This window comes from Geotrypetes seraphini, chromosome 19 (genome assembly GCF_902459505.1).
Source record: "Geotrypetes seraphini chromosome 19, aGeoSer1.1, whole genome shotgun sequence".
Taxonomy (NCBI): Eukaryota; Metazoa; Chordata; class Amphibia; order Gymnophiona; family Dermophiidae; genus Geotrypetes; species Geotrypetes seraphini.
In genome coordinates, this window is record NC_047102.1 from 6,249,343 (window position 1) to 6,274,591 (window position 25,249).

A 25,249-nucleotide genomic window follows, 5' to 3' on the forward strand; every position below is an offset into this window, starting at 1 on the left:
TCAGGGCCTAAATGGCTTAATAAGTGCAATGTATGCTCATACATTTACAATACAGCTCCTTTTTTGCATCTTAAATGAGATTTTGTTCTTCTAAAGGGAATGGTAAAAAGGAACTGGATTTAGCTCATGCCTGTATCAAAAATTCAAGGTGAGTTACATTCAAGTTCAGTTGGTATTTTAATTTATGGACCGTGCTGTAGTTTATTATTTTAAAAAATCATAATAATAAAACCTTCCATGAAGCTTTCTACTGAAGAAGTTAATAAGCTCTGCACACCAGTAGAGTTCAGGAAATTTCAAATATAGTCCCTAAACTCTAATTGCATTCTACTCTAACTCAGTAAAATGAATCACCAGCTATAATATAATGCAGCTAACCACTAATACAGGAACAGTTGATTTTGTGCAAATTAAGAAAGCAAACCTGTAATAATGCAAATTCATTGACCCATTCAAGTAAAGAAGACCATGGCTGGGTAGGGTCAAGTGTAAAGGGGCAGTGGCCTTGGGTACATAAGAAAATAATGGGCAGAAGCCAGGGGACAGACAAGCGAGAGGCAAGGTGGGAATGGGGAAGTAGGGAGGGAAAGGTGTACAGTAAACCCCCGTGAATTTGCGGTTCACAAATTGCGGACTCAGTAATTCGCGGTATTTTCTGACCACCTCTTCCTGGTACTAAAGTCATGGTTACACCAATCAGGAACTGCTTTGACATGCCATCTGGCGTATCAAAGCAGCTCCTGATTGGTGTAGCCATGACTTTAGTACCAGGAAGAGGCGGTCGGATAATATGCCCGGCTTCGTAAGTACAATTTAAGCACCTACCAGCGCCCCAGCTGCCCTCTCCTCGAGACTACAATGGGAAACTCACGGCAGCCATTTTGATGATGGCTTTGCAAGGGGCAGGAGTGTAGGAAGATCGCTCCTGCCCTGTGTTAAGTTTCAAGTTTCAAGTTTATTAGGTTTTTATATACTGCCTATCAAGGTTATCTAAGCGGTTTTACAATCAGGCATTTTCCCTATCTGTCCCTGTGGGCTCACAATCACACTAGACCACCAGATAAGGTCCGGGATGCAGGAGAGAGGTGGGGTTGGATTGGGTCAGAATTGGGTCAGTATTTTCCATATTCATTGGCTGGCTCTGCTCCTAACCCCCACGAATATGAAGGGAGGAGTGTATTTTCAATTTTTATAGACTATTGTCCTTGGAAAAACTTTAAAAGCATTTAAGCTGTATGGTGGCAATACCAGTTGCATTGCTTTGATCGATATTTACTTCAGACTCATGCCTACCAAAGAGTTGCAAAAGAAGTTGGTTTTTTTGTGTGGTTTTTTGATTGAGATTTCGTCATATAACATAACATTCAGAAATCATAAGGAAATACAGAAAATAAAACTTGCCAAAAATGGCACAAAATACAGTTTTAAACATAGAACACAGAAACATTGAAACACAACAGCAGATAAAGGCCAAATGGCCCATCCAGTCTGCCCATCCGCAGTAACCATTATCTCTTTCTCTCTCCAAGTGCCTATCCCAGTCCCTTTTGAATTCAGACACAGTCTCCGTTTCCACCACCTCTTTCGGGAGACTGTTCCACACATCTATCACCCTTTCTGTAAAAAAGTATTTCCTCAGATTACTCCGGAGCCTATCACCTCTTAACTTCATGCTATGCCCTCTCATTCCACAGCTTCCTTTCAAATGAAAAAGACTCAATTCATGCACACCTCCCCTCTCCTACCTTTCCTCTAAAGTATACATATTGAGATCTTTAAATCTGTCCCCATGCGCCTTATCATGAAGACCACACAACATTTTAGTAGCCTTCCTCTGGACCGACTCCATCCTTTTTATATCTTTTTGAAGGTACGGCCTCCAGAATTGCACACAATATTCTAAATGAGGTCTCACCAGAGTCTTATACAGAGGCATCAATACCTCCTTTTTCCTACTGGCCATACTTCTCCCTATGTAACCTAGCATTCTTCTGGCAATTCAAGCCCACTTCATGGGAAGGAGGAAATATCATATCTGCTGCAGGAAATAAATTTATACCCTCTGAACCCTAGAACTGAAATATTAACAAGAAATAACATTAGAGTTTAAACCTTCATCTTCTCAGTGAGAAAAACTTCCAAATGCACAGGTTCCCAAAACACATATGATTTGGACATTTACAAGGATATTTCAAGAAGAATGTGTTACCTCCTGCCAAGACCTTGGGTCTTAGCTGGAGGAAGGCTTTACAACAGAACTGAGTTTGTCTTGATATATCTGGGAAAACCGATACAGTATGACCATAAAATAACATTGCTTTTTTTTGGGGGGAGGGGGTTTAACTTACCAATATCAGTATCCTTATGATTTTTTATAAATTCAGCCAGTTCAAAATTTCCTGCTATAATGGCCACCTGGAAAAAAAAAACAAAAAACAACAAAATGCCATCGCTGAACAGACAGATAAAGCACAATATCCTTGAAAAATTATATGTATAATTCATATTTATTGATTTACAAATTAACTGCATTCCCATATCACAGATGCACCCAAAGTGGTGTACAGCATTCAAATACAGGTGCCCTAACTGATTTACCGTGTGCTAATCGATTTAGTATGCCTTAGTAAAAGGACCCCACAGTAATCTAATCTAATTCTTCAATTTATATACCGCATCATCCCTGCAAAAGAGGGTTTGATTTGGTTTATATTAAGACTTTGCACAGTATATTAACTTTAAAATTTGTAAGAATTATACTATTAAAAAAACCCTAAATCTTATATTAAGTGGTATTATTATATATGTGATGTTTTTTTAAAGGATTGTGAGTGTTGATTGGAAACTGTCTAGGTACTTTAGGCCAAGCTTGGGGAATCACTCGGTGATGAAAAAGAATCGCCTACACTAGAGTGCTCCTTTGAATTTTTTTTTTTTTTTTTGGGGGGGGGTGGGGTTTGAAAATTTTATTGAGAAAGCAAACAGACATAATAAATGCATGCACACATCATAATATTAAATGGCCTCGTTGTACTACACTTGCACGGCAGAGTTGGAGAGTGCTAGAAAGCTCGGAAAAGACTGCGGTGAGCCGTTTTGATAATCGGCCGCTAAAATACATGCACCCTAAACCGGCTGGAACAGGTTTAGCGGCCATCGTTAAGGGCACAGTAAGGGCTCCTTTTACTAAGATGCGTTAGAGCATTAATGGGTGGAATAGCGCGTGCTAAAATGCCGCGCACACTAGACGCTAAAATGCTGCGTGCTCTAAATACGCAGTAAAAGGAGCCCTAGGTTTTGAGAATCTTCCTCTCAGAGGAAAAAGAATTTGCAAACTGATATTTGGAGGACCCTAGATGGTGCCTGTTGTTGCACTGAACGAGGTTTTAAACAGAGACAAGATTTAACATTGTGTTAAATGCGACTGCATCAGATTTCCAAGAGGAGAAAGATCTTTTGAATAGGGCCATTACAGCCACGTGTTTCCCAGTTTTAGATTTTTTTTTTTTCTGGTTCTGATTTTGCAGGAATAAATATTTCATTGTGCCCGCAGAGCGCCTCTTACTTTGTATTCAGCTAACTTCTTCCCAGTGTAAACAGTCTACAAGCGGTAATCAAGGCTCCTTAGACGGAAGCGCTCTGTCAAAATTATTTGAAATCAGAAGATATTGAGGCTATTTGAATAAAATGAGCAGCCGGGCTGCCGAAATAAAGCTTCAGTGCTTACTTGCTGAAATGGTGGGGCGAAAAAAAAAAACCAACAACGAACCCGGCAGCTGCTAAGATTCATTTGGAAGTCGATTATATCAACTGACAATTCTGGACTGCTGGTAGCTTGTAGGCACAGGAAGTGCTCAATGCAGCTGCAGAATTATTCCGTTAAAAAGAAATCGACAATTCCCTATCTCCCCCCCCCCCCCACCCCATAAAAAAAACCCTCTGAGCATAAGAGAAAATGGAACGGCTGCTATTTCTCAGTGACCAAGGGTGAACATCTTTAACAAAGCAAACTTGAAAGTTATAATCAAAGTAAAGTCAAGGCACTCTCTACTGTAGAAAGGTAATTTTTAAGAGGCAAAATAATGCTCAGAAAAACGTCAAACATAAAAATCAGCAATACCCCTTTAAATGGACTGAAACTGCAGTGTAATAATTTATTACCGACACGTGATCATCTGTTTTCTATTCTCCTAAATATATTAGACTTCATGGTAGAGAATTAATATGCTTTTAGCCCTAAAAAAAATAGTTCCATTTTGGAGTAATTTTTTAAATGGTTGTGTGCTAATGTTAACATTAACGCATGGCTATTAATGAAAATAATTGAATAAAGACATTTTTATGGTTGCAGTTAAAATGTCCTTAGTGCATGGTAAAGACCCACATAAGAGCACGCAACTTATTTTCCATACCGTTCTCCCAGGGGAACTCGGAACCGTTTACATGAGTTTATTCAGGTATTTCTCCCTGTCTGTCCCGGTGGGCTCTCAATCTATCTAATGTACCTGGGGCAATGGGGGGATTAAGTGACTTGCCCAGGGTCATAAGGAGCAGCGTGGGTTTGAACCCACAACCTCCGGGTGCTGAGGCTGTAGCTTTAACCTCTGCGCCACACTCTCCCCATTACTGACCGCAGCTTAGTAAAAGTAATCCTTTGTTACTAGTGTATTCCAGGGGTTCTCAAACCAGTCTTCGCGACACACCTAGCCAGTCAGGTTTATGCACGAGAGAAATCTACAAGCACTACCTCCATTCTACGCAAAATCTATGTCATGAGTGCTCATTGCAGGTATCCCTAAACCCTGACTGGCTATTGTATAACAGCACGCTCCAATGGCATGTTAGCATAGTTGTGTTTAAAAAAGGTTTGGACAAGTTTCTGGAGGAAAAGTCCATTCTCTGCTATTGAGAAAGACAGGGGAGAAGACACTGCTTAACCTGGGATTGGAAGCATGGAATGTTGCTACTATTTGGGGGTTCTGGAATCTTACTTCTCTTTGAAATTCTGGAATGTTGCTATTATTTAGGATTCTATATGGAATCTTGTTATTCTATGGGGATTCCATAATGTTGCTTCTATTTGGGGCTCTGTATGGAATGTTGCTACTATTTGAGTTTCTGTCAGGTACTTGTGACCTGGCTTGGCCACTGTTGCAAACAAGATACTGGGCTAGATGGACCATTGGTTTGACCCAGTATGGCTATTCTTATGTTCTTATGCTATTGAGACAGACGTGAGGGAAGCTACTGCTTACCCTGGGATCGGTAGCATGGAATGTTGCTACTATTTGGGATTCTACATGGAATCTCGTTACTCTTTGGAATTCCGGACTGTTGCTACTCTTTGGATTTCTGCCAGGAGCTTGTAAGCTGGATTGGCCACTGTTGAAAACAAGATGCCAGGCTGGTGTCAGGTCAAAAGCGCGCCGGGACAAAGGCGCGAGCAGACAATTGAGAGCAGCGCGGAGGCGCACGCTGAAGAAAATTACTGTTTTTAGGGCTCCGACGGGGGGGGCGTGGGGGGAACCCCCCCACTTTACTTCATACAAATCGCGCCGCGTTGTGGGGGCGTTGTGGGGTTGTAACCCCCCCCAATTTTACTGAAAACTTCACTTTTTCCCTGTTTTTAGGGAAAAAGTTAAGTTTACAGTAAAATGTGGGGGTTACAACCCCCCAAACCCCCCACAACGCCGGTGCGATTTGTAGTAAGTAAACTGGGGGTGCTCCCCAACAAAAAACCCCGTCGGAGCCCCTAAAAACAGTAATTTTCTTTGGTGCGCGCCTCCGTCTTGCGCTCAGTTGTCGGCGCGCGCCTTTGTCTTCCGCGTTGTTGTCTATGAACCTGCCAGGCTAGATGGACCATTGGTCTGACCCAGTATGACTAAGCTTTTGCTGTCATCTCTCAAGCGCACCTTAGTAAAGATAGTAAAATACAGCAGATAAAGACCTGAACGGTCCGTCCAGTCTGCCCATTAGCTATACCCATTAAAAAAACATGATTAAGTTAACTTGTCTCTTCTTTGATATTTCTGGGTCATAGACTGTACTTTTTTTTTTGCATTAGCCTTGGATCTCGTATATATTGTGTTTGTCTCCATAAACCCTACTTCACCATCTCCTGGACATACTGGCTCTTGATAACACAGCTGTTGCTTAATTTGTGGTTCATTAACACAACCGCACACATTGGGGAACTGGGGATAAAGCCCTGTCGCTCGCAGCCATGGACTACCATTCAGCTCAGGAGAGTCCATAACTTTCCAATGCTGATCCATCTCCATTTCCAAAAGGATGAGTCCCATCTCATATTTTCAGGGAATATCTTGTTAAAACAAATCCCAAGGAGGCTATTCTTGCTCACCTTTCCAACTTTGTTTCCTCCCACATAAAATCTGCTTACTATTAAAGCACCAGCAAGAGCACAAACTTATTTAAAATGCAAAGCAATTAAGGCTCTTATTATTTCATTTTTAAAGTAGATTGTACTCCTGAGATGCAACTGGTCTAAAACGCAGCAAACTGGGGTAGTTGCCTATGGACAAATTTGAAAACAGATGCACGTGTCATGCGGATGAATATCAAACAGCACGAACAGCTGAACAACACAACCAGGAAAGAAAAACATATTTGAATAATAAGGCAGATGGTCGTAAGCCCCCACATTCTATAATCTTAGCACTTAAAGCATCATTTTTGCACTAGGATTATGGAATCCTAATACGGGTGTGATTATAACATTTGTGCACACAGTGGCATAGCGAGAGTGAGAGGCGTCCAGGGCAGTGGCGGCCCTCCCACCTCAACATGCGCCTTTCCCGCCCCCTCCTGCTGCACGTATGCCACTTCCCTTCCCCCCTACATCTGTTAACATGCCTGGCGAGAGCAGCAACCATCAAGCTGCAGTTGCTCCAGTGTCAGCTCTTCCTCTGATGTCACTTCCCATGGCGCTGGTCCAGAAGTGATGTCAGATGAAGATCTGACATGACAGCAGGTTGGGGGGGGGTTACTGCTCATGCTAAGAATATTTCAGAGATACGGCAGAAAGGAAGTGGCGAGCATGCGTGACAGTGGGAGGCGGGGAAGGAGTGGGGGGGGGCGGGAAAAGGATGGGTGCCTGCACCCTCACCACGACAGCACCCGTGGTGGACTGCACCCCCTCTCCCCCATTTACTATACCAGTGTGTGCACATAAGGGCCAGTTGGAAGCTAAGCAGTATTCTATAAGCACAACTGTATAGGGGGAGGAACACATGGGCAGGTCCCACACTTACATGTACAGCTTATAGACTACTATAAGTTATGCACTAACATAAGCACACAAGAACATAAGCATTGACATACTGGGCCAGCAAAGGTCCATCAAGCTCAGTATCCTGGGACCTGTAGCCAACCCAGGTCCCAGGTACTTAGCTAGATCCCAAATAGTAAAATAGATTTTATGCTGCTTATCCTAGGAATAAGCAGTGGATTTCCCCAAGTCATCTCAATGATGACTTATGGACTTTTGTTTTAGGAAATTACCCAAACCATTTTTAAACCATGCTAAGCTAACTACTTTCACCATATTATCAGGCAACAAATTCCAGAGTTTAATTACACATTGAGGGAATATTTTTTCCCCGATTTGTTTTAAATTTACTACTGAGCAATTTCATCACATGCCCCCTAGTATTTTTGGGAAGACTTAACATCTACCTATTCCACTCCACTCAGTATTTTATAGCGTGGGATGAACACTGTCACAGGGTAGGCCATTTGACTGAGCCGGGTAGTGAAAAGACGCCGACGCCTAGAGCTAGGCAGGGGAAAATACTCTCCCAAAAAGAAAAAACACTACCTACACCAACACCTCAACCCAGAACTAAAGCCAGACAGGGAAGGTTTAGTCCGGAGCAAGAAAGTGTCTATTTGTTTTCGCCTGAATTAATGAAGGGAGAACAATGGGCAGGTGGAACTAAAAGTACTCAGGATAGTGTTCCTAGGGGGAAGGTGCACCAAACATCTCATAACTTTCATGGCGGACACAATTCCAGGCGACACCAGGAACATTCTAGCCCGGAACAAGCCACACCTGTAGCTCATTATCCTGATGCTTATAAGGACCAGCAGCAATGCTCAGTAGGGCGGCAGCCACTGAACCAGAAAGGAAACAGAATGGTGAAGGAAGACCAGTTCCAAAGACACACAGCAGCATACCTCAGCCTAACACCCAGGTCAGACCTAGTTATATGTAATCTGAAATGTTAGAAGACTTCATGCATGAAGCTTCAGATAATGAAGACTATTTAGATCCTGAGGAAGTCATGGACTTTAAGGAGGGAAATGTTGACACTGACCAATGGGACATAGAAACAGAGGGGGTTTAATAGAGGTCATGCTGGGTCTTTGACAAATAGCAAAACTGAGAAATTTAAAAGGACTTGCTAGTTTGTTGCACTAGTTAAGGGGCTGACTGTCTCAAGTAAACTTAAGTTAGAGAAAGTTTACTGCAAAGCCTTTGTGGCTTGTGAAGGCTCCTGCATCCTTCTTGTGCAAGAACCAGAGTTTTTAGGCTGTGGCAGTTAGCACTGCACAGCACTGGCAATAGTTTTGGAGATATTTTTCAATTTGAGGTTTTCTCATAAGACTGGACCGTGTGTTAGGAGGGACCACAACCAGCGGTCATTGTGGGAGGAAGTCCCTTCTGCCCTGAGCTCTGCAACCAAGGAGCTCAGAGGCAAGATCCAGTCTGAGGCTGCCGGAAATCATTGTGAATAAGAGACTGAACAGGAAACTGCCTGAAAGTATTTTGAGATCCATTGTCTAGAGCACTGGAATAGCAAAGAGTCATTTTGGACTGTATCTTTGAAATACAAGTTTCCCTTTTGAACTGCGAGTGCAATTTTGAGGTTTTGGAAACTGAAGTTCCTAGAGGAATAAAGTATTTTGAGTTGGAAGCAAACTGGGTGTTTATTTTACATGATCCACTAGCTCCAATTAAGAATTGATAATCCACTCGGTCAGTGCCGTGTCCACTGGGCTCTCTCGGCCATTCCCCCTTGGGCACGGCTAAGCCTGGTGACGCACGGTGACAACACAGAGGATCTAGAATCAGAAAATAATAGAAAATATTGAAGAACTAAGGCCAGTACTGGTCAGACTTGCACGGTCTGTGTCTGTATAGGGCCGTTTGGTTGAAGATGAGCTGAGTAGGGCTTCGATGGCTGGGATGGTATGGTATGGTAGATGGGCTGGAGTCAGCTTCGATGGAGACTTCAGTAGTTGGAACCCAAGCACAGTACCGGGCAGAGCTTTGGATTCTTGCCCAGAAATAGCTAAAGAAGAAGAAATACAATTTAAATTGAATCAGGTTGGGCAGACTGGATGGACCATTCGGGTCTTTATCTGCCGTCATCTACTATGTTACGATGTTACCTCTATCATATCTCCCCTGAGCCATCTCTTCTCCAGGCTGACGAACCCAACCGCTTTAGCCTTTCCTTGTAGGGAAGTATCCCATCCCTTATCATTTTTGTCGCATTTTCTGTACTTTTTCTAATTCCACTATATCTTTTTTTGAGATGTGGTAACAAGAATTGCACATAGTATTTGAGATATAGGCATTATAGCATTCTCATATTTTGTTTTCCTATTCCTTTCCTGATAATTCCTAAGAATCTCTATCTTAGCTGCTGCCACACACTGAGCTGTGGGTTTTCAATGTACCTTCAAGGTTATCAGCTCATACTGAACCAGAGCATTAGTAACAATTTAAAAACATGAGGGAGCTCTTAGACAAATCAAACTTCAATCAATTATTAATTTAAAAAAAAACAAAAAAACAGGTCCTTGCTCTTTGAAACCCACAACAGGTTTGGTAGTTTCATAGGCAGATGCCAAACACATCTGTTGAAAATGATGCATGAATGTGGCATAATCAACATGCATTGGATCAGACCGGGAGCGGTCGATATATGCTAAGGTGCTAAACCATTACTAAAATTCTCATTGATATTTTTTTTTTTTTTTGCAGACGTTCATCAGTGCCTGCAAGCAAAAGTTTCTGAGGTCTGCCAAACAAGATTAGATGTTTAGTTGTGCTTAAGAGTGTTCAGGGACTAATCATTTCTTTTCAAGATGACAGAATATACACAAAGAGTCCCCCAGAGTCCTGGACTCATAATAAAAAAAAAAAAAGAGCAGATACAGAAGCAGTTGAGCACATTTTTAGCTATAGAAGGGTGCAAGCATTTTTATAATTAAGCAAAAATCCAGTAATAAGCATTAAACAAAATAACATATCTTAGCAAACAAATACCCCTTTCTTGTGTGAGGACCAGGCCAAAAGGCCCTGCTAATACATGACTTGAAACAAAAAAAATACAGGGTCTCAAAACAACATTCTGACCACCCCATGCAAAAAGTCAATACAGAACCATTGAGCAAATGGGGGAGATACGATTGAAGTCTACAAAATCCTGAGTGGAGTAGAACGGGTACAAGTGGATCGATTTTTCACTCTGTCAAAAGTTACAAAGACTAAGGGGACACTCGATGAAGTTACAGGGAAATACCTTTAAAACTAATAAGAGGAAATTTATTTTCACTCGGAGAATAGTTAAGCTCTGGAACGCGTTGCCAAAGGATGTGGTAAGAGCGGATAGCGTTGCTGGTTTGAAGAAAGGTTTGGACAATTTCCTGGAGGTAAAGTCCATAGTTTGTTATTGAGAAAGACATGGGGGAAGCCACTGTTTTCCCTGTATCGGTAGCAAAGAATAGTGCTACTCTTTGGGTTTTGGCCAGGTACTAGTGACCTGGATTGGCCACCATGAGAATGGGCTACTGGGCTTGATGGACCATTGGTCTGACCCAGTAAGGCTATTCTTAAGTTCTTATGGATGGTTAACGTGCAACCAACTTTTAATACAAATTATTGTCATACTTAAATTGCAATAGATTGCTACACCACAATACCATGCTTAGTGTATATGTATATAGCTTACTCATTCAATATTCAAAATGAGTCTCACTCGATGCCAAATGATGCCAGACCGACTTTTCCCGCCTGCTTTTTTGGCATTCATATTTTGGATGTTTCAGTCTGGGAAATGGTTATTCATTTTGGACGTCTTCAAGGAAGAAAGTCCAAAATGAATAACCATTTCCCAGACTGAAACATCCAAAATATGAATGCCAAAAAAGCAGGCGGGAAAAGTCGGTATTTTTAAACAAGAGAAATTCCAACGCTTTTCTTGTTTGAAAATGCCTGCGAGGTGGTTAGGGTTTGTTTGGACATTATGAGCAGGATGTCCCAATTCTGACTTCTATATAAATCATTACCCTTTTACCCCAAGTAAATTGCCTTCTTCACATGATATCAGCGACACCAACCACTCAAGGCTCAAGCACTTTCACTGCCTTGATCTTTGTGTGTCTAATCGTCATGTCTAATCGTCATCAGTTCTTCTCTAACTCCTATAACATTTAGAATTTTTTTCTTCTTTACTTTTCCTTAAAAAATTTCATATTTATAGCATTACTTAACTTAGGGCTCCTTTTACGAAGGCATTAGCGCCTTCATGCGTGGAATAGCGTGCACTAAATTGCCGCGTGCGTTAGCCGCTACCGCCTCCTTTTGAGCAGGCGGTAGATTTTCAGCTAGCGCGCGCTATAGAGTGCACATTAAACGTTTACCACACCTTCATAAAAGGAGCCCTTAACGGTCTTAAAATCTGAGAATCTTGGTCTGGAAAGTGTTTGAGCTGGATGGCGCCAATGGTGTTGGGAAGTGTCCTTGGTAAATCCTTAAGTGAAACATGTTGGCTGAGACTTCCCAGCTTTAAAGGCCATGAAGTAATATGAAATTTTAAAGGAAGAGAAGAAAATTATTCAAAAAATTCTAAAATGTTATAGGGTTTAGTGAAGGACCGATGACGATTAGACACGTGAAGCTCAAGGCAGTGAAAGTGCTTGAGCCTTGAGTGATGTCACTGAGGTGCTGTGAAGATGGCAATTTACTTGGGGTAAAAAGTTAATGGTTTATAGGAAAGTTTGACCACAAGTTTATTTGAATATATGCCTTATGGGAGGCCAATTCTGACTTGAACATTCTTTCAAAAATGCCCATGTAATTAGGCAGAACTTGGGCAGGGCTCAAAATGGTAAGTACAAAGATACCTTCAGCACTTAGAACCAAACACTTGCACCAGATCTATGTCCGACGTAAGTGCTCACACCTAAATGTAACGCTCACCGCCATGAAAGTTTACTGATAGCGGTGGAGTGGTGGGGCTGAGGCTCAGAAGAAAAAAAAAGAACAAATTAACTATTACAGTTGGTTGAAGAGGTGATGGTTGCTTAGAGATTTATTTATTTATTTTTTGCAAGATTGATGAAGAAATTGATTCAAATTACATCATTTTTGAAGTAGAACACACCTAAATGTTAAGCACATAGACTCAGTTTATATAAAGGAAAGCAGGAACCTACGTTCCTTTACAGAATAGATTCCTACCAGGCTAGTACAGGCATGATCTAATTTATATGAGCCCCTTTATCTGTAACCCTGGTCTCACTCGCATGCAGTCTTTGGGCACCAGCTAGCACTTTGGGTAAGGCACCCATGACCAGGACATACAAAAACTAATGAGCACTTTTGTCCCTTTAAAAGCGCTCATTGCGCCATACGCGACCTAGCTCAGGGGAAAAGTGCCAGTTAGCAATAAAACAGCAATACAATACACTGAAGGTTCTCTTCAAACCGGCACTGCCTCAGGATTTTTTTTTTCCAGTATCAGTGACAAGGCTTACAGCTGAGGCACCTCTAGAAAAAATATGGGAAGGTGAAGGAAGGGGGGGGAGGGACTCAACTCGTGACCTGAGTATGACACCTCCAAGATCGGACAGACCCCCGAAAGGATCCCCCCCAAGCTCTGTCTGTCACCAGAAAGGGACAAGAAGGCCACTATGCAAATTCCAACAGGTCTAGACTAACCCAGGGAAGCCAGCAATATTTTACCACCTGTTGAGACTGAGAAGACTGGTCAGATTAGGGGGAAGCATAGCTACTTGTATTGCAACCAAATGTTTTTGTCTCAATCTCCACCTGCTGGTCATGGTGAGGTATTACTCATCAGTGAAGCTGTACCAGTCTGGAGAGCTGCTAAAGAAATGACTTATAAAATATTACCACCATAGGGCTAAATTTACTAAAAGGTGCTACCACGTTCCTACATGCTAACATGCATGAATCCATGTTATTTCAGTCGGGTCCCATTATATGTAATAGAATCAATTTACTAATCATAGATGTTAATAGCATTAATACATCTAACACCGTGACGCAATTTAAAAAGCCTAGCTCTAACCTGTTTTTGCATTAATATCCTCTGGATCATAAACATGGCTTATACACTGTGCTACATGAGGTTAGAACAGAGAGCACAGTTACGTGATCAGTAATCTGCTTTGACATCTGAATTATGGAACGTAATAATGCTTTTTAATAACATCACTGGATATATTTGCAACTAATGACCGTTCTCATGTTGCTCCAATAAAAACCTATCACGGAACACTGTTAAGCATGGACTTTAATGTCCACCTGGGTTCCTTCACAGAGACTCATAATCTGGGATGACAACCTGCAAGAACCCCGAGGTCCTTGAAGAACCGTCAAAGCTAATCGAACGACCCAGTACAATAAATGCAAAATTAATATAAAGGGGTTGGGGAGGAGGTTTAAAATTGCCTGTAGAGCACATATTCAATTCTGTTTTCTATATGCAAAACACAGGAAGCAGAAAGATAAGTAGATTTTTCAAATTTATAAAAGAGGCACAGATACAAAATTGGTTTGTGTTAAAAAAAAAAAAAAAAAAATCAGCCAAAGCCAACACTGACAATTCACCAGTTCTTTTTGTACAATGAAGCTCTTTGATAATGAGAGAATAGCCTCTCACCTAGAGCACCTACAGCACTAGTGAAAGTCTGTACAATAGGTGAGTGATGAAAGTATCCAGCACTGCCTTTGATATCGTAACCTTCTGTGATAGCCTTTAAAGCTACCCCAGTATTACTGTAAACCAGCAAAACAAAGTTTTTCTCACCATGGAATGCCCACCGATTAAAAACAAAAACCTGCTCTTGACAAATTAATGCACAGAAGTTTAGTCCAGCATACAAATGCATTTTAAAATAAACACACAAGTACGGATGGCCGGATCAGTTTCAGACTCTTCATGCAGGATGCTCAGACTTCTTAATTTCTTATTTTTCCTACTGATTCTCTCTAATCTTTTTTTTTTTTTTTTCTGGTGGATGTATGACCTTTCTCAGGGCTGATTTTACCTTTCAATGCTTTGCCGCTTTCCGCGTTATACTTCTTTCGGTCCTCAGTATGACAGGTTTGTCAAAGCACTCAGTCCTTTAAACGGTGGATGTACAGTAATCCTTCTAAAAATTCATTACCGCAGAAACCCTCAGCAGAAAGTATGCTGTTGCTATTTAAAAAAGCAGGGTCGACATTGGCTTGCATACTTAATACAAATATCTCTTAGCAACCATATTTAAAGTCTTTAATGTCTTACTTCTTCAAAATATGATTCATGATTCCATCTGTGGTCTGATAACAAAAGACACTAATCTTAAAATAGTCTTTTATGCACTTGTTCAAAAGATTGTTTCAGCAAAGAATCAATGAGATAATAGTTTAACAGATTATCTGTGCATCTTGTTGGGAGAACAGCAACAACATGCATAGATGTGTGTGTGTGTGTGTGTGTGTGTGTGTGTGTGTGTGTGTATGTGTTGTATTTGTTCACTATAGCACAGCACATGGTAATTCAATGTATGATTCTTGTGTACTCAGTCTTCTGGTCATTTTTTATTATTATTATTATTTTATTATTATATTTATTATTTTATTATTATTATTTTATTATTATTATTATTATTAAGGATTTATGATTTAGAACAAACCACAAACAAAATAAGAGAATGAACAGAACAAGTATTGAAAATCAACAACTTGAGATGGAAAAAAAAACCCACCTCACCAACAACTTTAGTATCTAAATCCCATCAGGTTTACAGTCAAAATGAGATATTGTCCACACACTTTTCAAAGAAAAACATTCCTCAAATTAGAGACTGACACGGGGAAAACATTTGTCCCCATCCCCACGAGCTCGGTCCCCGTCCCCGCAAACCATCCGATCCCATCCACACATGCCTCAAATAGTTTTATACTGAACTTATTTTATTAAAGTATAAAAAGAAACAATATTCTGTACAACTGTCATCTTATAAATCACAAATAATACAGAGCAAGGATCAACAAAACCCCTGTCTCCCCTCTCCTCCCCCTCATAAATATCCCCTTCACTATCGAGAAAACTGAAGTCAAATTACTACAGAATTCTACATAGAAAAATCAAGCTAACAGAATACTTCAGTCACACATGGCAGGAATAGTGTTAGGGGAGAGCAACTAGGACAACTGCCCCCCATGGTCAGAGAGAGCCCTAAGCCAGCTGGAAGCTAGAGAAGCACAGCCTGGGCTTTGCAGTCCCCAGTTATGTCTGACACCACTCTAGCAGGATACATATTTCAAATCTGATATATTCTAATCACAAAATAGAAAACAATTTTTTTTTCTAACTTTTTTGTTGTCTGGTCATTTTATTCTTCACATCACATTGGTCCTAGGTTCTGGTTTCTGTTTCCATCTGTCTACTCTTAATTCCCTCCTCTCCCCCCCACCCCAAATTGAACTGGCACCCATCTTCTTCCCTCTGATCCCCCCCCCACCCCACCCCACCCCCATGGTCTGGCATCTCTGTCTTCTTCCCTTCCATCTCTCCCTCTCTCCCCCAGGTGGTTTTTAGCATCTCTCCTCCTTTCCTTCCTTTAGCTCTGATATCTATCTCCTCCCTCTCCCCCAATACTCTGGTATCAATCTCCCCTCTCCCTTTCCCTTCCTTTTCTGCTATTGCTTCTCAATTTGTTTTCTATCTCTTGTCTACACTTCTCCCTCCGTATTCGCAGTTTCCATATCTACAGTTTCGATTATTTGTGATTTTTAACCAAAAAAAAAAAGCATTTTAATTTTTCGGGCTGTTTGAAGCCCTGTAAGCCCCCCCCCCCCCCCCCTTAAGCCTTACCTGGTGGTCTAGCAGGTTTTTGGGGCAGGAGAAATCTTTCCACACTCCTGCCTCGTGCAGATCGCTCACAGGAAAAGGCTGCCTTGAGCTCCCGTCGTAGGCTTGAGAGACGACGAGAGCTCAAGGCAGCCATTTCCTGTGAGCGATCTGCACAGGGCAGGAGCGTGGGAAGATCGCTCCTGCTCGAAAACCCGCTAGACCACCAGGTAAGGCTTAAGGGGGGGGGGGCTTATAGGGTTAAAATAGCCGGGAGGAAGCAGTGGTTAGGAGCAGAATTGGCCCAAATATTATTCACGTTTTTTTAAATATTCGCGGGCCGGCTCTGCCCCTAACCACCGTGAATACAGAGGGAAAAGTGTATTTTCTTACTTTCCAACTCAATTTCCCTTTCATTGTGTCCACTTACAGCTTGCCACCTCTTTCCCTCACCCCTTCCAGTATCTTAATAACTTTATCCTCTTCCCCCAATCTAGCATGTGCCCTTTTTTCTTTATCCTGTCCTTCCATCCAGTTTCTGCTCCACTCTCTCTCTCCTCCCCATTTCCCTTCAGTATCTGGTCCCCTTTCTCTCCTCCCCACTTCCATCCAGCATCTGCTCCTCCCTCTCTCACCACTTCCCTTCAGTGTCTGCTCCCCTTCCCCCTCTCTCTTCACTTCCCTTCAGCACCACTCAACCTCTTCCCCTCGTCAGGCCATCTCCCTCCCTTCCTATCACCTTAGCGGGCGCTTTTCAGAATCAAAGTTTTCTTTCTCCAAGTGACCCAGACATGGCAGCCTTCTCACAAGTTGTTTGCAGCTGCCCTGAAACTTCTCCTCTGATGCACCTTCCTGTTTCTGCCTGGGTGGCTCACATCAGAGGAGATGTTTCAGGGCAATCATGCACAACTTGTGAGAATGGTTGCCACATTCGGAGCCCTCAGAAAGAGAAAACTCTGAAAAGCATAAGTGAAGTTGAGGGGAAGGGAGGGAGATGGCCTGGTGAGGGGAAGAGATGTCTGGACCGCGGGGCCCCCTGGAGCTGTGGGGCCCTGTCTGCCCTCCCCTAATGCTGGCCCTGCCTGGGTCAGCTCCTTTGCGCTTCCCGCGGCAGGCCTACAAGCCTCTTCGAAGCTTCCTGCAGGCAGGGCTGCTCCGACTGGAACTTTCTTGCTGCCAAGTCCTCCTTCCAAAGAATTCTATGAGCATCAAAGCTGTTACCGCCATGGCCAGCACTAAAAACCATGCTATGCTTTTGTAAAAAGGGGAGGGGAGTTATGTAGAAAGTTAACCCAACACAGGTCTGAATATGAGATGGTGCTCAATTATCTTCTAGGACCCAGCCTGAAGTCATGTCAACCTCCAGAATGAGATGCAACCTCCTTCCAGTTCTTTCTCCATCTCCCCACCCCTGAACAATGTGCAGTCTCTCCCCAATCCTCCTTACCCCTCTACTTTTGAGCTAGATCCTCCATACCATATGCAAGCAGTAAGCTATGAATCATTTACATTCTTCAGCCTATTGGGAACCACAAGAACAAGGGGGCATTCGGAGAAATTGAAAGGGGACAGGTTCAGAACCAATGCTAGGAAATTATTTTTCACTCAGAGGGTGGTGGACACCTGGAATGCGCTTCTGGAGGTTGTGATAGGACAGAGTACATTAAGAGGTTTCAAAGAGAGATTGGATACATTCCTGAAGGATTCGGGGATTGAGGGATACAGATAGGGGTAGAGATAGGACTATGAAAGGTTAATAGATAGAAGGAAAAAGAGGAATGAAGGGTTTCAGACAAAGGATCACTTTACAGGTCATGGACCTGATGGGCCGCCGCGGGAGCGGACCACTGGGCGCGATGGACCTCTGGTCTGACCCAGTGGAGGCAACTTCTTATGTTCTTATTTCAGAGCAGAAGACAAACACACATACTAAATATATATATATTTTTTTTACCTGAAATGGTGACTGGCTGTTATAATTCTTGATTTCCTTATTGGCTCCTCGGTAAAGCAAAACCCTGGCACAGCTGTCCTGAGGGTTATATACATAAGGAATGGACTTATTAGAGAACTTGGCTTCTAAGAGCAGACAGCAGTTAAACTATTCAGTTGCCATGACACCACATCTAAATATGGTAGGGGAAACATCAACAATTTAAAGCAAGCTTAAACTCTAAATCCCTATCGCTGTGGGATTAGTTTTATTAAAGTTTTTAACACAATGAGTCAATTTTAAGACTCAGAACAGCAATAATGACAACATCCCTTCTAGAGACGGATCTATTCTTTTAACCAATGGCGTAGTAAGGGTGAGAGGCGCCAGGGGTGGTGGACTCCTCCCCATCTTCCCCGCCCCCCCTCGCTGCGCATGCACCCCCTTGCCCATTCCAAGTACCTTTTTAGCTTCTCCAGTGTGAGCTGTATGCCCATGTTGGTGTCGGCTTGCTCTTTGACTTCACTTTCTATGCGCGAGTCCCGGAAATGAAGTCAGAGAGAGCGCCAATGCCAACGCGGGCAGCAACCTCACTCCATGGAAGTAAAAAAGGAAAGGGGGAGGCAGGGAGGAGAATGGGTGCCTTGCCCTCAGCAAGACTGTGCCCGCGGTGGACCGCCCCACTTACTATGCCACCGCTTTCAACATAGATTGACATAATAATTTGAATGACCTGGGAAAAATTTCAAATGTTCACAAATCAGCTCAACAAACCTTCTCAAAGGAGCATCCAAGCATAAAGGCATCAAGATCTATTTTGAGTGAGGTCATATTTTTCCCCTGGTTCCACCAAGGGAAATCCAACAGATTTCACAAAAGACGCTTGGCAAAATCCTAAAATTCCAGATGAATCTGAAGATGTGTGATCAAATAAAACTGTGGATTTCAGCCCATCTATAAATTTCTAAGAATATTTGCACATCTATGTCTCACCTTGACTACTGTAATGAGATGTGTGTAAGTATTCCAGGAGAAGGAGGACAAGTGCTTCAATATATCTATACTGGCTGCTGCTCAAACTATACTGAAAAATTTTTTAAAAAGTGTTTTGAAAACTATTTTCTTTCTTACTGAGATAGATAAATTATTGAACGTGCCTCGGAAACTAATGGTGTGTGAACCTCTATTCTGGAGTAATGAGTTAGCCTGCTCAGACCTAATACTGCCCATTCAGCCCTGCAAAACAGGCTTATGTATTGTTAAAAAGTCACAGAGCTTAGACTGATACTGATAGAGAAGATATTGCCTGTACTTTGATGGATCTTTGAGAGGTTGATTTTATCAGTTATTGATGAGATGGAATCTAATGTTCTATAGCCACTAAATTAAAAAAAAATTTTCACTACTACAATGGTTTATATTCTTTCTGGCTAAATTTAATTAAACAAATGATTAAAAATGGAAGAACCAAAGAAGTGTTGAAAGATACTCCAAAGTGTTTGAAAATTTTGGAGGTGGTCAAAACCAGAAGGACATAAAGCTGCATAAAGAGGCTTAACCAGGAGTTGCTAAGTCCACGGTACAAGTTGTTAGCGAGGCCACAGAGGGTGTAACCTGCAGACTAGATGGGCCATCTGCTATCATTTATGTTCAAAAAAATTAATTAAATATAGGTACAACCTACTAAGATATTAAAATGTATTAATAAGACATGCTACTTGGTTCAATGGCTTGAATACTTTAGAGGTGAGTCTTAAAATTTACAGTATACTTTGGAAGAAAGGTGGCAGAGGAGAGATATGATAGAGACGTTTGAATACCTCCATGGCATAAATGCACAGGAAATAAGTCTCTGGAATGAGGGAGCATAGGGTGAAGACAAATCAGCAGTTATTTAAGGAGATACTTCTTTAGATAAAGGGTGATGGATGCATGGAACAGCCTCCAAGTGGAGGTGTTGGGGCAAAGATTGTATCTGAATTCAAGAAAGAATGGGAGAAGTACGAAGGCTTAGTATCAGTCAAAGCAGTCAAAATCCCTCTCCAAGGTAGGGACAACGAGGGGGCAAAGACTGTATCTGAATTCAAGAAAGAATGGGAGAAGTACGAAGGCTTAGTATCAGTCAAAGCAGTCAAAATCCCTCTCCAAGGTAGGGACAACGAGAGGGTACTCTCTAAAGTTGAAAGGGGATAGATTCCGTGCAAACGTAAGGAAGTTCTTCTTCACCCAGAGAGTGGTAGAAATCTAAAACGCTCTTCCAGAGTCTGTCATAGGGGAAAACACCCTCCAGGGATTCAAGACAAAGTTGGACAAGTTCCCGCTGAACAAGAACGTGTGATGGTAGGGCTAGTCTCAGTTAGGGCGCTGGTCTTTGACCAGAGGGCCATCGCGTGAGCAGACTGCTGGGCATGATGGACCACTGGTCTGACCTAGCAGCGGCAAGCCTTATGTTCTTATGGACGTGCAAGACAAAATATTTGCAAGTAAAATTCATTCCATTAGTAAAACGCAAACCTATTCCTTGCTTAACTCATTTGCTAAATATTACCGATTGTGCAAACACATCCAGTGAATTTTCTGTATTGATTGCTAGTTTGCAGAAATGGAATCAATCTAAAAGCCGTAAGCTCAAGCTGGTTTCTGTTGGAATGTATTACATTAATAAACTTTAGACCCTGACTATGAGGCAAAAATCTATTTAATAACTGTGTGGTTTTCTGCATTTATCACTTTTTATGGATATTGTGGTAAACAAAAGCAGAATAAGTCTACCAGACAGTAAGCAAAATGGCTATTATACCATCGTGAATCTTTTATATTTCACAAAATAAGATGAGACACACCCTAATTATTAATGGATATGTCTGTATCATTAAAATCATGCATTCTTTTCCTTTTCACTGTAGGAAAAAAAAAAGAGGGCATTGAAAGAGAGAACAAAATGCATGACGCTCACTACTCAAGCAAAGCTACAAGACCTTGGTAATTTAGAGCTCCACAGGGTGCTGAATCCACAGAACCAGAAATGGCTCCCCAGGCATATCATCATCCCTGGTAGTCTAATGAAATGGGCAGATTTTTCAGCAAGTTCTTTGCAGAGAGGGGACTTTGCCTCTTAGATTACTAAATCTGACACAGTCAGAAGACCAATATGAATTCAATTCTTGCAGGAACCCAATTTGGTAGGCAGTCACTCACATCAAGAAAATGCACACAAGCTAAAAAAAAAAATCTAAGCCGATTCATACCTGATTATAAAGAGCACAGACATGCAAGGCTGTGTTTCCAGAGGCGTTCTGCGCTCTCGTATCTGCCCCATAAAACAGCAAATGTTCCAAATGCTGAACCTGTCCATAACGGCAGGCCTGGAAGACACCAAGTTTTGAAAATTCTTTAAAATATAATATATTTATGAATTGATTAATTTCTAGACAGACTCCTTTAAAAATATAAGGCAGTTCATATCATAACCAGCATTCCAATTCCCAGTCTTACAAAGTGTAACTATCCTGAATGTTTTTCATGGCTACCTATCCATCTGAAAGGTTAATTTTACAACACTGTAAATAATCTTGCGGAAAACTGAGGGCTAACTCATAAATCTAGCCGCAGAATGGAAAAACCTGACTTTCTGGGCCTAATTTACCAATACTGTACCATTCTCTCTACAAAGTGGTGGTGGGGGAGGCCTTGGTAAACCAGGGAGGAGCCTTAGGCATCTGAGCCAATCAGGGCCTTAGGCCCCTTCCCGGTGTATCTCAGGATGTACCGGGAAGTGGAAAGCCTGCCATTTTGAAGAGGCAGGCCTGCCGGCTAGAGTAAGCATCCCTCCAGCCGGCTTATCTTCAACAAAGGTATGGGGGGGTATGTCGGGGTGGGCTTAGAGGTGACAGGGGGGGGATGTTGAAGATTGGGGGTGTTGGGTGGGGTTGTCTAAATTTCCTATTCTATGGAAAGTGGTACTTTTTGATGAAATTCACTATAATTTCAGGTCTGTTTACCCAGGCTAGCACTAGTTAGAAACACAGAGTTATAATCCAGTATAGCCTGGTTTGGATCTCTTGTCTTTCACTCACCCTATAGTTTCATAGTTTATTAAAATTTGGAATACAAAGCGTTGTACATTAAAATTTAAATATGAATAGGGTAGCATCTTATTTCAATCATTAAATAAGTTCAAACAGAGGTGAGACAGATTTCTTTTGTGAAGCATTCTTAGACTACATTTTAGTTGAGTAAAATCTTGATTTTAAATGTTATAAAAATCCAGTGGACTAAGACTAAACTAAACTAAACTAAACCTTAGGTTTGTATACCGCATCATCTCCGCAAGCGCAGAGCTCGGCACGGTTTACAGAGGTTAGGAGGAAAGGAACTACAAAGATGGATATAGGAGAGGGAATAAGAAGATAGGGAGGGAACAGGGTACTAGAGAACGAGGGGTGATTAGATTTTTGAAAAGAGCCAAGTTTTCAGATGTTTACGGAAGGATTGGAAGGAGCTGACATTTCTGAGCGGGGATGAGAGGTTGTTCCAGAGTTCTGTGGTTCTAAAAGGGAGGGATGTTCCAAGTTTTCCTGCGCGGGATATACCTTTTGTAGATGGGAAAGATAGTTTCAGTTTTTGGGAGGATCTAGAGGTGAGTGGGTTAGAGGAATTCCAAAGGAGTGGGATAACGGGGGGTAGGATGCCATGTAGAATCTTGAAGGATAAGCAAGCACATTTGTAGAGGACTCTGGAGTATACTGGGAGCCAGTGAAGCTTGGAGAGGAGAGGGGAGACGTGATCAAACTTGCCTTTTGTGAAAATAAGCTTGGCCGCGGCGTTCTGAATTAGTTGAAGTCTGTGGAGGTTTTTCTTAGTTAGGCATATATAGAGGGAGTTGCAGTAGTCCAGTCTGGAGAGGATGGTGGATTGAACGAGGATGGCGAAATGAGAATGGTGAAAGTAGGATCTTACTTTCCTCAACATATGGAGGCTAAAGAAGCATTTTTTTACCAGGGAGTTGAGGTGATCACTGAAGGAGAGGGAGGAGTCTAGGACGAAGCCTAGGACTTTGCTTGAAAACTCAAGCTGGAGAGTGGGGCCGGAAGGTAGTGGAATGGAGGAGGGTAAATGGTCTGAAAAAGACCTTACACAAGTGTATCTCAAACTGTGTGCCATGGCACAGTGGTGTGCCCCAAAGATATTCCAGTTGTGCCCCACAAGAGATTCCAGAATTTTATTTTATTTTAAAAAATTCCCTTCATAAAGTATACACTAGAATAGATGTGTATGCAAGAGTCTGTCAATGTTATGAGTGTCTGTGTGCGTAAGGATACATCTGCACAGACGAGCATCATTCTTTGACATGATTGGTCCTTGAAAACTAACAAGTAATTTTAGATTGTTTTTTTTATATATATATATATATTTTATGCAGTAGTTATCCTAACTTGAGCAGCAAAGTGGTCACCGTTTGGATCTTATGTTTGCAAACTTGGATTTTCAGCTCTGATAGAAATTAAATTGAAAGAAAAAGAATGACTGCAGATGGTGGATGATAAAATGCGGGTTTGCTTGTCAACTATCGAGCCGTGTTTTGAGTTAATTTGCACTCAAGAACAAGCACATCCATCGCATTGATTAGCAATACTTTTAAATATATGGCTTGTGACCACAAGGGGGCACTAAAGTTGGTCTGGTTCCCAAATTCTTTCCTAAATAAAAATTAAGTGAAATGTGATATTACTATTGTAGAGTATTTGAACATGGAGGGATACCATACTAAAAATTGCTTCATAAAATTAAAAATAGGAAAAGCAAAGATGTAAAATTGATGTTTGTAAAAAAATTATACTGTGCACTCAAATTAGGGTTCCCAGATTTCTTAATTAAAAAAGAGGACATGTGGCCTCGCCCCATTCTGCCCCCCAGCCCCACCCCTACACAAATCTCATCTCTTCTTTCCCAAGCCTAGGCCGCATCTGAAGGACCTCAGAGCATGCGTGGATATGAAGTGATGACATCACATGCATGCATGTAGCAGGCATATAACATCATTGCATCACATCTGTGGATGCTCGGAGGCCCTCCAGACGTGGCCCTGAGCTTAGGGCCTTCCAAAACCCAGACAAACTGCCAGGCTTTGTAAATCCATCGACACCCAAACAGTCCTCTAAAAAAGAGGACATTCCGAGTGTCCCGAACATCAAGTAACCCTAGCTCAAATGGCCTTTAGAATCTCTTGCAGCCACACTATGGCAACAATATTTGCTTCTACCGGTCCATCAACCCATCCCTTGCTGCCTGAAACACTGGTTCTCATCTACACTGCAGACCAAACTTACACTGACAGGTTTTCAAGAAACAGTTCTAGATTCCCAATAAGTCTACATTTACTTAATAATTCTTAATTTTTCCAATCTCTATTCACAAACATGCAAGACAATGCAGGGATCAAAAATGCATGTTAAATGTTTGAAATGTGCGTAGCAAAAGATTGAATTCTATTCACAAATGCACCAGCAGAGGCTGCCACAGTCCTCTGTAAATAAACCAGCATCCACACGTATCCCTAAGCTATCTGTAATAATTCTGTGAATATGTTCTACTTGTTGCAAAATAAGAAGCCGAGCACATCTAGAGGGGTCCAATCTATGCTGTTTTACTTGCATCTAATAAAAAACATGCATCACTTTCCAAACACAGCAATACGCTGTTGTGTATACCTTTAAAAAAAAAAATAAAATTACTCAAGTAAAGCATTGACACTCAATCTACAGCTCACCAAGAGGTTTACACACAGCATCTCTGTATCACAGAATTTACAAGAAATCTTATAAGAAATTAGAACAAAGAGCAACTTTCACAAGGACTGCATAGCTGTCATATCTTTTTACTTGGGAACGTTGCACTAGTTTTCAAAGAGAACCTTCCCTCTTCCACTTTGAAAACTGCCTTTAAAAAAAAAGTATGAACCTAGAATTCCAACTTCTTTTCACTGAGGATATTTTTTCCCCCAAAACCAAAGACCATGGATACCTCTTATTAATATACCTTAAGCTTTTGCACTTACTGTGTGTGGCAAGCGGTTAGAGCTCCAGCCTCAGCACCCTGAGGTTGTGGGTTCCAATCCCATGCCACGAGAACCGACGGCAGCCATTCAGAAAGTGGTGTGGGCCCAGGCAGGAACACAGAAAGCATGCTCCTTCTGGCC

The 25,249-nt window shown here is 41.8% G+C and overlaps 1 protein-coding gene across 2 annotated transcripts in view; it reads right to left on the reverse strand.

Moving 5' to 3' along the window:
* The window catches only part of SHANK2 (SH3 and multiple ankyrin repeat domains 2), a 349,291-nt gene that overhangs the window by 245,565 nt on the left and 78,477 nt on the right, over nucleotides 1-25,249 (reverse strand). For both annotated transcript variants that reach the window (XM_033928600.1, XM_033928599.1), the window contains exons 9-11: nucleotides 21,300-21,416; nucleotides 18,073-18,150; nucleotides 2,349-2,415 (exon numbers count right to left, since the gene is read on the reverse strand). In XM_033928600.1, coding sequence (XP_033784491.1) covers nucleotides 2,349-2,415; nucleotides 18,073-18,150; nucleotides 21,300-21,416 — 262 coding nt within the window. The remainder of the gene's footprint in view (nucleotides 1-2,348; nucleotides 2,416-18,072; nucleotides 18,151-21,299; nucleotides 21,417-25,249) is intronic.